At 40.8% G+C, this 13,633-nt stretch overlaps 1 protein-coding gene across 1 annotated transcript; it reads right to left on the bottom strand.

Annotated features, from left to right (window-relative positions):
- Positions 1–490: 490 nt before the first annotated feature.
- npc1l1 (NPC1-like 1) lies at positions 491–12,876 on the bottom strand. The gene is made up of 21 exons (XM_069178362.1): positions 12,832–12,876; positions 10,724–10,885; positions 9,650–10,561; positions 8,447–8,740; positions 8,135–8,358; positions 7,947–8,047; positions 7,673–7,845; positions 7,119–7,247; positions 6,428–6,610; positions 6,218–6,332; positions 5,815–6,080; positions 5,547–5,636; positions 5,251–5,441; positions 3,715–3,842; positions 3,491–3,620; positions 3,350–3,405; positions 3,100–3,250; positions 2,709–2,940; positions 2,418–2,531; positions 2,146–2,308; positions 491–2,054 (listed from the first exon to the last, which is right to left on the bottom strand). The coding sequence occupies exons 1-21, from the start codon at positions 12,871–12,873 to the stop codon at positions 1,834–1,836; spliced, it is 4,077 nt and encodes a 1,358-aa protein (XP_069034463.1). The 5' UTR covers positions 12,874–12,876; the 3' UTR covers positions 491–1,833.
- Between the last annotated feature and the right edge of the window lie 757 nt (positions 12,877–13,633).

Raw genomic sequence — 13,633 nt, 5'->3', positions numbered from 1 at the left:
CTTTTATAAAACTGCAGAAATATTCAGTCTCTGCTGAAATTCTAAATCGGGTGGACGCATCATATAATGTAGGAATAACCCTCTTTCTAAAGGAAGAAACATGCAGTTAATAGTGTTCTGAGTTAAAAGTTAAAGTTTTCCCTTCAGTGCTGCCCCATACAAAGAAAAGAATAAAAATGTGGCTTTGTACGACCTAGAACATGTAAAGAAGCAGTGCGTAGGGTTTAGTGACACCTAGTGGTAAGGTTGTGGATTGCGACCAACTGATAACCCCTTGCCTCACTCTTCCCTTACAACCACGTTAAAAACTCTACAGTCGCTTTTAAACTCGTGAAAAAAATATGAAAGTCCCTCTCCACATCCAGTGTTTGGTTTGTCCCTTCTGGGCTTCTGTAGAAACATGATGATACAACATGGTGCTCTCTGTATAAGAGGACACAGTGTAAATGTAAAGGGATTCCTCTGAGACGACAAAAATCACAATTACAAGTTTCGGGTGATTACAAAAAAAATAAAAATAATCATGAATATTTTATTATATTTCTGCCAATAGATCCCACGAAAACACATTGAACCTTTAAATGAACACCTGTTATTTGATGACCCCAACTTTTAACAGAAGGTACAGAGATATGTGCAGATCTGGGGCACTTCTCATTAAGTTGGCAACTTGCAAGCTGTGACTGCAACGAGAGTTCATGTATTGCTTTCATTTTTGCACTTTTAACGCAAAAAGGTAACACATAACCTTCATGGGAGAAAGGTGTAATTCAGCTACAATTTGAGAGTCACAATCATTTGAGCTGGCACCATTTGTTTTCTGCATCTGAGTTGTGCTTAAAACACTTTGGTGAAAAGGGTCATATCTAACATGCTCAGCAGACACAAGGCAAGCTGCGACAATCCATGTTCTTTTTGGGGCAGCTTATTGTAAATATTGAAGGGCGTACATAATATTTTTCATGATTAAAACCCATTATAAATAACATGAATGAAGTGCAGAGTAAGAAAAGGGAAAAGGTATGAGCAGTAAAAAGGGATTGTTTAATGGCCTCAAAGCAAATCGAACAAAATTTTATTTCCACTTCTCAATGACTCACAAAGTGTTGTTTTTTTTATCTTATTAAATTAGAAGAAAATATACATTGTTGTGAGTCTTGGGGAAGGGGGCAATTATAGTTTTAGACTCTAGATAAGAAAAATGTGCATGTTTTGGAACTAATTAAAAACAATTTATTACAGAATATAACTTTCTGCACAGCCATCATTTGTAATTTATAAGTATCTGTCCTAGAAAACTAATAGTGAATATTTTAAATAAGAATATTCATTCACATAATGAACATGTTTAAATATTTGTAACTGATTGCGCATTTTACAGGAATAGCATCATACTGCAACTAAAGAAACTATACAATGGAGTGTGTTAATTTAAATCACTCTAAACAGTACTATTGTGAAGTTTGCACAAATATACAAAATAATTACATTTAATAAAAAGAAATACAAAATGACGAATTCAGCATCTTCCTGTTCACCTTCCTGTTATTTCAAATAATTCCATAATTGAAGCTTTTCATATGAGAGACAGGAAGATTGACTCTCATTGCAATAGTCCACTGCTGCTTTACCTCCAAATATTGCACAACTGTGTTGCTTTTCGCCCACCGGTCCATTTCTGATTGAGGTACATAGTTGAGTTAATTATTTGCATATGTAGCCCAATGCATTGCTCCTTGTTTGCTATGTGTCCTTTTCTGTGTCCATACGTTGTTGGTATGTTCAAGAGGTATTTAGTCATCAGAGCTTGTAGACAGTTTTTGCCATTGGTGCTCAGAAACGTTCGATTTGAACCTCCCGATGGTGTTTTGTAATTTGTGAAGGTGTACTGATGTCGGTGGGAGAATCCTTAATGTCTAAGTGTGGGTCCGGTTTTATCTCATTGTCTTCATAGCTCAAGTTATCGTAGACATGTGTACTCATCTCCAGCTCCTGCCTGGCCTTTTCTTCGGCCTGCTGGAGCTTCTGCAGCACAGCCTTATTTACACCAGGACCTGAGAGAAGGAAACATGGACATTTAATCCTCAATCTCAACTTTACTGGTGCCCTTGATTCCACACACAACAAAGAAAACAAAGTTCATACCAAAATAACTGAGCAGCACAGGGAGGAATATGAGTCCATGAGCCATCCCCAGAAGTGTAATGACAAGGTTTAACCGGAAGAAGAAGATCTGGATGAGCTGAGCTTTGGCAAACGCCAGCACGAGGATGCCTGGCAGGTTGGTCATAGCAACACCAGCAAACACCTTCAGAATACACAACAAGCATGTTTAACTCAGGCAGCTGGTACTTTGTGGTGCAACGTGGCACTCAACTATATGTTCATGTCCGCTCTCTGCCGTAGAGTTCACTTACTGCGCTGCCCATATTGGCCGCCGCCTCCATTGCTCTTTCCACATGTGTGGGCTTCGTGCTGAGTGCGAAGGATCTTGTCATATGGGATACAAACTCCACAGAGATGCCCACCGCCTGAAAACAGCACAGAGAATTAAAGTTAAGAAATTACTTAAGAAGTAAATTACCAATCATTCATTTACCATTACAGTTTAATTAACTATCCTTGTTTAAATATTGCAAGTCCTTTTTCTGTTTAACATAATAAAAAGAGACTAAGGATTAAAAGAAGACCCTTTAGCATGTTCTCACCGTGACCAGATTGATTAGGGCCACTGCGTTGTAATGGATGTCCCACAGTGTCATGACACCAACGGTATCCACAGTGATCATGATTATGGTGAGCAGGTTGAGTAGGCCGGAGCGCAAATCCAAACCCAGCAGCAAGCAGCACACCACGAATGTCGGCAGCAGACACAGGGAGATGTTGAACAGTCCCTCCGGCACTATGGTCAGGTACTGCTCATAAAACACGTTAGTTACCCTGGAAGAAGGAGTAAAGTAATAATATGGTCAGAAATTACAGATTTAATGGCCACTTCCATATAAATAATAATAAATAAAGAAATTGCCAATTTTGCAGAAAAAGCAAAGCTAAAACAACTTTTTTGTAGAGGAGGGAAGGTGAAATAAAGGAACGTACGTGTAAGGAAATACTTCAAAGTCAGACGAGGTGCCTGGTATTTTCCTCATGCCTAGGGTGATGTTGTGGGCCAGCTCTCTGGCCATTTGCAGGGCAGCAGTGAACTCTTGAGAGTTGGTCAGAGGTTTGTGGTAAGCCATGAACCGAGAGGCTGAGATGACAGACAAAAAAAAGTCTCTCTTACTTCTATCCTTTCTTTTACATAAATATAACGTATTTGAGTGCTTTAAAGTGATTTGAGGTGACTCACCTATAATTTCTCCATTCTCATCTTTCACCACGGCTGTGTCATAGGCTCCGAGGCCGCTGTTGAAAGGAGACAATAAGCAGTGAGATCATTGTTTGCATGTTGTGATGTGTTTGCGTGAATGTGCGCAGCTGCATTACACACCCTTTGGGGCACTGCAGGTCAGGTCTGTTACCCAGGAAGTCAGGGAGGAAGCGGTTGAATTGTTCCACAGAGGGCCTAAGGACACCGTTTGGAGGGATCGGCATACATTTACGCAGACAGAGAAGAGCAGCTGTTGAGATATTTGAGCAGAGAAAGTGTTAATAAAGTAAAAGAGGTGTCTTTTTTTCATGTAAATGTGTTGTTTTCTCTGCAGGGGTTCTCACATTCGTTCGCAGGACAGAACTTTCCAGCGTTTGGACCGAAGGAGTACAGACGACAACATTTGGATCCGGGGTTCAACCAGTCAATGAAATCATCCACCCATGAGTTAGCAGAAATGGCCAAATAGGATCTACAGATCACGTCGTCAGTGGGTTACAGGAAGGCAGATATGTAAATGTCAGTGTTAAAGGATAAAACTGGTGTTATCTTTTCACCTGATGGTTTCATGCAATTTGTTGACAATAAGAAAAATACAGAATACCATTAAGTATAATCACAACGTTTACAACTCCAAAGCCAGTCAGACCCTTGAAAAATGCAAAATATGTATTACTTCATATCAAAATAATAGTCTGCCATTCTATTTGTACAGCAAGCCAACCAATTAGCTTCGACTGGAAGAAAAACTGTAATCAATGAGTAGAGCGTAACCTGATTCTGTCCAAAGGTCACAAAATCCGCCTACCAACCTTAAAACTCTTTAATTAACACGTTAGATCTCATCAGTTTAATCCAAATAAAACCAAAGAGAGAAAACCACAAAAGTATTAGTGTTACAGTGCTTTTGTGCTGGATTATTCTTTTGGCTAGGTGAGCTGTTTTCTCCCCGTTTCCATTCTGTATGCTCCAGTAAGCTACTAGATGCTGGCTGTAGCCTTATATTTAATATGCAGCCATATCAATCTTCATGTCTAACTCTCTGTCAGAAAACAAATAAAAGTATTTTACGAAATACCAAACTAGCCCCTTAAAGTTTGAACTGGTATTCACATTATAAGAGTTAACAGGAACCCCATTGGGCTAATTTTAAGGAAGTGTTTGAAAAACAAAAACCTTCTGGAAAATTTGAGTCATTCCTTATCTGTAATTTTGTCATTCCCCCTTCATGAGAGGAGTTTTGGTGTTTTCCAGTCAACACCTGGTAATGCCAGCAATAAATGAGCACCATAATCCTCCTTATCTCCAGGAAACAAAAGTGTGTTGTTCAAAACATCTAATAGTCACAATACGCATTCAAGTCATCTGAAAGGACACTATTTATCATAATGACGTACTTTTCAGATGAGTCGTGCTTAATTTGTGCATCGTCAGATACAAGTATCTGTTTGGCAGGAATAACACATACTGAAGGACGCTTTAGTTTACTGTAGGAAAGGCAACAAGTTCTGTAACTCCTACTCATTAGCTTGAAAACAGCCGTTTACATGTTAGGAGAGTAATTTCGCAGGACATTTGTCGTGTTTGCTCCGTCTGCTTTAGACGATCAGTTCGAAGCACCCTTTATCTGCTCAGTGACATTCATGTGAGTTTATCATTAACTCATCTGATTGGCAAGTATGGCATAGGTTGTTACTACGATATCAGCAGGTTCAAGGATTTGTCAATGAAAAATTATGATTATGTGAAGGATGCACAAAGAAAGACTTTTCACTGTACTGAGACAAGGAACTGGTTGATAGTAACGGTGTCTGAGTAACTGAGTAATTGTCTGAGAGCCTCTATTTTCTTCTAATGTAAACATCAACTCACTGACTCACCGATCAGGGTAGTTGGTGGCATACTGGATCTTCTGGGTCATTGAGAACTGATCACAGCCCACGCTGGAACAAACTCCATTGATGCCCTCCATAGTGGTGAAGTTGAAGCCCTTTTTTGTTACAAAATAAACGGGGACACCGACTTCAAAGTATTTGTACAGGTACTGGAAATAGTCCAGCATGTAAGAGCCCTGCACCAAAAAAAAAGAAAAAAAAAATGACCTTAGTGAAGTTACATAGAAAGAGGAGAGTGCCATGTTCACGTATAGTTAGATCCTGTAGCTGTGAAAACTGACCTGAGGCATAGCCAGCTCCTGGTCCAGACCCACTGTCACATTCAACATGAGGAATATGGACCCGCAGAGCATGAAGATGAAAACCAACATCTGAGAGGAACACAGAATTGAGTGCGTTCAAAACATTTCCAGTTAAAACAGGCATGAGCTTCTGCCTATTTCACTAGATTTGATCTCATTGGATTTCACATTGAAGGTACACCACAGGCCATAGGTTGAGAATAACTGAATATGTCTTATTTTAATGCTAATGAGGTAGTAGGATTACCACTACGATCCTGGTGTAGCTGTGCAGTAGAACAGGCGCGTAGTATTGTCTCATGAAGGGCAGCAGGAAGCCTTCGTTCGGCTTGTTGGGACGCTCTGTAGACACTGTAACGCAGCAGAGCAGTTCACAGCGGTTGTTGTCTTGGCGCCGGGCGTCCAGGGATAGCAGCGCTACAAAGGCTGTCATCTGCAGGATGAAGTCCATGAGCACGGCCAAAGCCGCATACAGAGCAAAGGTCTTCACTGCTGGCATGGTGGACAGGGCCCCTGGAGCAGCAGAACAGAACGATTATGACAGAGGAACAAAGTGTATTTAATTCCAGGTGCAGCTTTTTAATATGCCAAATTGTTGATGCTGTTTTTTTTTTTTTTTTCCTCAAACTAAATATAACAAAAGTTCCTACCTAGAAAGAAGCAGATAGACTCAGAGAGACTGCACAGGAGCATGCTGGGAGCCACGTTTCCAAGGACACGACCAATCTGCTGCTCTCGCTTCTCTCCAGGCCTCCTTACATCTCTCTGCAATTAAGAGTGAGGTAGCATCACTAAAAGTAATACAGTGTCTTGGAATATCATCAGTACTGTACATTCATGGTGCACAAAGATATACACACTTGATACTCCAGAACAAAGATGAAGATGTTGTCAGCTCCGACAGCGAGCACCAGGAAGGGCACGACTTGCAGAATGACCAGCGAGGAGGGGATACCGATCCACGAGTAGAAACCCATGGAGGCCAGGACAGAGCAGCCGACCACCAGGATCCCACCCAGACCCACCAGGAACTTAGAGTCCACCTACAGGACATCAAGATAAGAATCCCAATTAGATTCAACCAAGTGAACCTCCCCCCACTTATGTGATATATTTTGCAGTATCATGTCTTCTGTATTGTATAACTTCATGGCCAATAAACCTATGTACTCTACTGTCAAGATAAGCGCTATACAGCTTACATTAATATTTCAGGTTTGAGGTTTAAAGTATTCTCTAACATGTTAGTATGTTAATTAACACTAAACAGAAAGTATAGACGAGACTGATGGGACTGGCATTTGTCTTACAAAGTGAATTGCTCCAATCAATACTGAAGAGATAATGGAGGTATTTTTCAAGACATTTCCCTTAAGTCATTAATGATGATGAAAGTCATTATGATTTATTGTTTGGGGACCATGAATGTCTGCAAATTTAAAGACAACACAGGCAATAATTGTTGACTAGTCTGGACCAAAAATGTGGACTGACCACCTGCAAGTGTTTAAAAAAAAAAGAAGTAATATGTAGAGCATTGTAAAGCCTTACCAGTATGCGTTTCCATGATGAATACTCCCCCAGTGCCACAGCGATGTAAACAAAGATTACAGCATAACTGATCATGAAGATGGGAATATCCTCTGCTGTTGTCCGATTAATCTCATCCTCTAAAGACCTCTGCAGACACAAAGGAGAATCAAAGTATTAGAGGCTTAAAAGGTCAGATAGTGAGGTGATAGAGAACTCAACACAACCCTTGAAAAGCTGTGGCAGCAGGTCTTTATCCGCATGGCTACTAATTACTACTTTTTTAAATTTTCTGAGCATTTTAGCCTTTATTAGATAGGAGACACTTGTGAGCAGGCAGGAAATGAGGAAAGAACGAGTAAGGACATGCAACAAAAGTCCCTTGGTAGACTTAAAACAGAGACATTGAGCTACATTGTCAGGGTCTTAAAATCTTAGACCACCCGGATGCCCAGGCGATTAATAACTTCAAACAGCTTTTGCCACATACCCATAATCAAATAGAATTTCTCTTCAGAAAATGCACAAATGAAAGATTAATAGCATATTCTCTGAAATCCCACAGTTTACTTTACCTCTGCCATGTATGCAAAGGTGAAGCTGGCCTCTGGGCTTTTCTGGTAGTCCTGGACAATTTTAAGAAACTCTGTCTCCCACTGCATGGCCACTTTGAACTTGGGGTTGTTGCGAGCGTAGTTGTTGAGGGAGAAAGTCAGGATGAGAGCCTCAGAATTGGTGTAGTCATCATCTGGGACAAGCAAGACGTATGAGGTTCAATTGAGTTAGAAACACCTTTTTGTGTGTGTGTGTGTGTGTTGTGCAGGTTTTTCCACGCTGAAAGACACTTACTGTCATAGCCACCGACAGCTAGAAATGAGAAAACTGGAGCTCCGTAATCAGCCATGCAGCTCATGCCTAAATCAGTGATGTCTTTGAAGGACAGCGGAGAGCTTGAAAGGAGATGGGAAGGGACGGTTATGTCATTGAAGACCCTGAACAACTGCAGACGAATCCCTGTATTTTTAATGCATACTTACTTGAGGCAGTAGATCAGGTGGTCTCTCCAGTCCACCTCTTTGGTCACTCCCAGCTCAGTCATATTCACCTTTGCATTAATGTTTTCCAGGCTGTTCTGGAAATACTGTGGCAAGCTGTTGACTGCACAGTCAGTCAGAGAGGGGTTGGATGGGTTGAGCGGTGCGTAACACACATCCTTCAGGCTTGCTGTGCGATTCAGATCCTCTGACCAGAATTCAATGTTCTAAAAATAGTAGAGAAGAGGCATCTAAGAGTGCAACAAAATCTTGCATACAATGTCAGCTTTCAACTTTGACTATATGGCCTGTTACCTGTATTTTTTTCTGGAGCTCCAAAAGCTCAAGGATGAGGTCTTTAGACACAATCCCGCTGAAGTTCTGCAGTCCGAACAGCAATGAGTCGTAAATGTAGCCTTTTCTGCTCGGTGCTGTCAAGATCAGCTGGTTTGTCCTGAAGAATGGGCCAAAGTGTGTGTCATGGAATTCCTTCTCCTGGCGGGCTCGGCTGTTGGGAGCAGACCACAGCTCAACCGGGTCAGTGGTGAGCTCAATGGACTTGAGGCCGACAGAGAAAGCGAGCACAACTCCAGCCGACAGAAGGAGCACCTTGAATGAACAGAAAATATTCATGACTGAGAAAAAAAAGTGTGTGTGTGTACAGTTTGCATGTGTTTATAATAAAGCTTTTTGTTACAGCTCGCTCAGGTGACCTTGAGCGATCCCCTAGTTATGCTACATTAGGCCTAGGCTGTTGGAGAACTCCCATGATGCACTGAGCTCCTCTCGTTTACTCTTTTTCACTCTCCATGCATTTATTTTTCCGCAGGTATCTCTTGAACTAGAGCTGCATGTACAGTATCTGATCTGTGATTAATGCCCAATGTTTATTGTTTGTTGTCTCTCTCTGCCGTTCTTTTCTCTCTCTGCTCTCTCCCAACCGGTGCTGCTCACCTCTGAGCCTGTTCTGTAAGAGGTTTTCTTCCTGTTAACTGGGAGTTTTTCTTTCGAGCTATCACTCACATGGGAATTATTGGGTTTCTCTCCATAATGTAGTAAAATCTCACTATGTGAAGTGCCCTGATATGTATGGGCGCTATATAAATACAATTCAATTGAATTGAATGCCTTTGAAATGATTGCAAAAGTTTTTTGGTCATATAAAAATAAGGAGCTCTTGCTGAAAATTAGTTTGCTCGGCTCTGTTTTTAGTCAGTTCTTCTAATTGTTCCCGAAATTAATCTGCTTGATACAAGCCATAAATGAACAGAAAAAACACACTCTGTGTTACAAAATTAAATTCATAATCATTAAATGCTCAATTTAATACTCAGAGGTTTTGTTGCTTCAGCCTTGTGTGGTCTGAGCTTATTTTAGCCAACTTTAGACATTTTGTGGCCACAGTTGCCACTGTTCAACAAAAGTCAAATTTCCTTGCTTTAACTTGTCAACTAAAACAAACACAAGCATTAATAGGTGCATATCATGTGTCTTCTTTTGCTGGTTGAGAACACTTACTGTAAGGGGATACGTTGCCATGAGGGTGCCCCACCTTTGAAACTGTAAGCTCAGGAAAGCTTGAGCAACCAAGCTGTTCTTGTCAGCACAAGTCACCTCATCTGGATGAATGACCCGTTGGGTCACATCATTACTGTTCTGGTCTTTGCCTTTCCCCTTCCTCGTTCCCTTCTCTTCAGACTTTTTTCTTCGAGAACTCACCAACCAGGAGACAGAGAGGTAGAACAGGAAGGCAAATACCAGGAGGCAGAGTAAGATGATGGAAATGATGAGGAAACCGTCTGTCCCCAGCAGCTTGAAAGGGGCGAGGGGAGGTGGAGGAGACGGCACACTTGGGCACGACTCTTGGCAGTCCTGGCAGGAGCAGACCTGACCTCCTGATGGTGTGATCTCATTGCACCTCAGAGCACGTCCACTGTAGGCAATCGCACCCTCTGGCATTCCTGTTGTGTCTCCCTCTTTTATCAGTCTGAAGTCGATGTCTAGTGGAGCCAGGCCATTACTGGAGTCGCCCTGGAAATCATACCAACGCTGGGGGTTGCACAACTTGGCTCCATATCGACCACACATGGTGCTGATGGCAAAGCCTCCTGTGGCTGGGATCCTGACGTTTTTACATGACTGGAAGGAGGCTTCGGCAAAGCTGGTGCTGATAAATGCCTGGTAACCCACCACGGCCTCCCTCGTCTTGTTCAGAGTAGTGACATTCATGACATTCATGATCTTGACCGTCTGGCTCTGGTTCGGGCTGCAGGTGTTGATGCAGTGCAGGTGGGCGAAATTCTCTGCGCAGGAGGGGCAGCGGATCAGCACAGCCTTGGACAGGGTCAGACTCATTTCCAGGGATGTCAGCTGTCTGATGGAGCAGCAGGCGAATGTGTTGCCTTGTCCACGGTCCAAAATGGGGCACACCTACAGCAATAAAAGGTGATAGATTCTAAAATGACTCACTTAAATACGAGATCAGTTCTTGTCAAAGGAATACTTTTAAAAATATGTATTTAAGAGTTGTCAAAGACCAACTCCATGCTTTGTTTCTTTGCTTCACTTAATCAAAAAGCAGGATCTACAAACCTGTTGGAGTTTCTTGTAGTGTTCTCCTGTGACGGCTCGGGCACGGCTGTAATTCAAACATGGGACGATAGGAGGAATGAGGGTGCCTTCCAGCGACGGGTTACGACCACATTCCTCATAGAAAGCACAGTAGCCTGGTTCATGTTGGGCCTCCGACAGCACCTGTGTGGAAGGCAAATTTATCAGAAATAACCACAGCAGAGGAGGTCGCAGTCTGCTGCAGGTGAGTGAACAAGATGGCTCAGTTTTAAATGCAATTTCTTTTTACAACTAGCCAATTCTCTTTATACTTTATATTTGCATGTCATTTTGATTATGTTTGCACAAGTTTGCACGTATCGCGTTTTACAATTCCAATACACTGATTTTATTATTAACGCTATAATTACCATTCAGCCTCACAAGTAATATGTTTAGGTCTGGTTTGATAAAGATAATTATTTCCACTATCAGTGTCAGTGTTAGTACTTGGATGGGAGACCACCTGGGAGTACCAGGTGCTGTGGGGCTACAAGTCAGAGCCACCAGTCAGAGCTGCCCAGTCACTCCAGTAGCAGAGTTTGTTGCCGCTTGCTGTGGAGGACCTTGGGATGACCCCAGCGCAGCCTGTCCCCCAGTGAGAGTCGGTGGAGTTTCCCTCCCGACATCAGACATTGACTTTAGGTACCGGCCTTTTTTGATCAATAAAGACTGTGTTTTGAACTTATACCCGAGTCTGTGTGCCTGCGTTTCGGTCCTGTTACACCTCACCTCATAACAATCAGTACTTTTTCTTTATGATATTGCAGTAATAACCCATAAATATCAGTGACTCTAGCATTGTGCTGATCTGCGTGTCACCTTAACGCCCTACAAGAACAATAAAAAGGGGAATGTACAAGTTTTACACATGTTCAAGGTTGATTACATCCACAATGTACATCCGTGGCAAGAGTAGACCACTTTAAAATATAACTACCAATTCATACATCATTTTGATAACAAAGCAGCTTTTTTTTGTCTGAACACTTTACAGACTTCCCATAGAGTCACATTGTTATAAAGACTTTAAGTACAATTATTTGTCGAAAGACCTCACTAGTTAGTCTATCATCCCAGCTAGTGGTATTTTTTTAAACTGATCTTAAGCTCCTTCATTTGGTTTCATCTTATTATTGTATTTTCTGTACTTTTGTGTAAAAATACTTATTTGTTCAATAATTGTTAATGTAATTTATTAATAACTTGATTCAAACTTTAAGAAAAAAAAATTGATAGCCAAACACGATGTAGACTTTTGGAACATGTACACAAATTCATATCATGACAGATTGTATTAATTCAAAAAACAGACAAATAAAATAAAATATATTTGACCCAGCAATTATAGATTTGAACACCATTTACAAAAAACAAAACAAACAAAAGAACCTCAATAAGTTACATTAAAGTGACCAATATAGTGAGGGGCATTACTTTTGAAATGTGATCTTTTAAAAGGTTACTTACCTCTAGTGTAAATTCTTAATATATAAGTCATTTTTACTTTTAAGTACCTTTAGTTTTATGGAAGATTTTAAATCTCTATTAAACACAAATCGCAACACATACCGAAAAATTAAATACACATTTCAATTAGTAATGTATTTAAATTTGTGCCCATGTTTTTTAATTTATTTTCTATTTAGGCACTCACTATCCTCCATACAGTTGAACTTGAAACCACAGAAGGCGTTTTTTCTGAGGAGTCATTTATCTAAGTGACTTATTAGGTCTCCGCTGCCAACATAAACAGTCCCCTAAGCTTGGCTTTGGATGCATAGATGTGACGTCTGTGGTGCTGTTGTTCTTATTTACTACCACCAACATTTGAATCAATAATTAAACAGCCACATTTATTTAGCGTTTGATTTACACAATAAATTACTATCATTCTTTTACTTTTCAATTACAGTCATAGATCATATCTTAGTATAGACCTTTAGAGGAAAACAAATACACAATATAAACAGTACAAGGTTATAATGCTATTGACTGAAAAAAGTCTATTGTAATAGTACATTACACCATGATGAAACTGTCATCAGGTACAGGTTTCTTAACAAAGACAAATCACGAGACCAACTTACCACAAAAGTCAGAAAAGTGATCAGGACTGCGACACGGACCATGATTCTGAGAGTTCCAGCAACAGAGTCCTTATACAGCAATTGGAGTGTATATTAATAACTGTTGTGAAGTTACATAAGACAAAGACAGTGAGAGGTACTCTGCTCTGTCCTCTCTCCTATCGTCTGTCTGTCTTACAGTGTTAGGGTTGGGGAGGGAGAAACATCATGACATGTCCAACGTCATCACGCCGTGTGATGTCACACCTGTCTTATCTGGTCTGATGCACCAGCTGGCCAATCATGGCTATGGATGATCAATTCCTGAGCTTGATAATTAACCCGGGAGCTATTTGATAGGGTTGCTAGGAATCAATTTTCAAAGTGGCTGGAAGAAACTATTAGTGTAATCCAAAGTGAAAGCCACACCCAGACCTTCACTTACATGTATCTGACCCTCTGAAACGGTTGATATTTCTACTGATGACAGATAAACATATGACTGACCTCAATCAGATGAATCCATTTACAGCCAACAGCATACAGTTTTATTATAGTTTGATTGTTTTTAAAGTGGTCAATACAACAAACATGCAAAACGCAGCAAGTTTAAATAGGGCTGAACATGACTTTTAGACCATCATCAAAGTGACTGCTGTGTGCAGCGAATCTGATCAACAGTGTTCAGAAAGAGTGTATATCTGGAGATGTCTTTGATATGCTTTTTTTGTTGTTGTTTTTAGCTGTTCTTTGTTTAAAGTCTCATATGAAACCCAGTGACAGCCTGCAGACAGTATGACTTCCTGGATCACGTCCCACCATT

The sequence above is a fragment of the Embiotoca jacksoni genome, unplaced genomic scaffold, assembly GCF_022577435.1.
Source record: "Embiotoca jacksoni isolate LCO1_2020_lvr unplaced genomic scaffold, fEmbJac1.0.p SCAF_8, whole genome shotgun sequence".
Classification (NCBI taxonomy): Eukaryota; Metazoa; Chordata; class Actinopteri; family Embiotocidae; genus Embiotoca; species Embiotoca jacksoni.
This window is presented reverse-complemented; position numbering and strand designations above follow the sequence as displayed.

Excerpts from the sequence above, each read along its gene's own strand:
- npc1l1 (XM_069178362.1), bottom strand. The coding sequence starts at position 12,873 with ATGGTCCGTGTCGCAGTCCTGATCACTTTTCTGACTTTTGTG. Across the intron at positions 5,637-5,814 it reads GCTACACCAGGATCGTAGTG|ATGTTGGTTTTCATCTTCAT; the intron begins GTAATCCTACTA and ends TGTTCCTCTCAG. Across the intron at positions 3,251-3,349 it reads TGAGAATGGAGAAATTATAG|CCTCTCGGTTCATGGCTTAC; the intron begins GTGAGTCACCTC and ends CTGTCATCTCAG.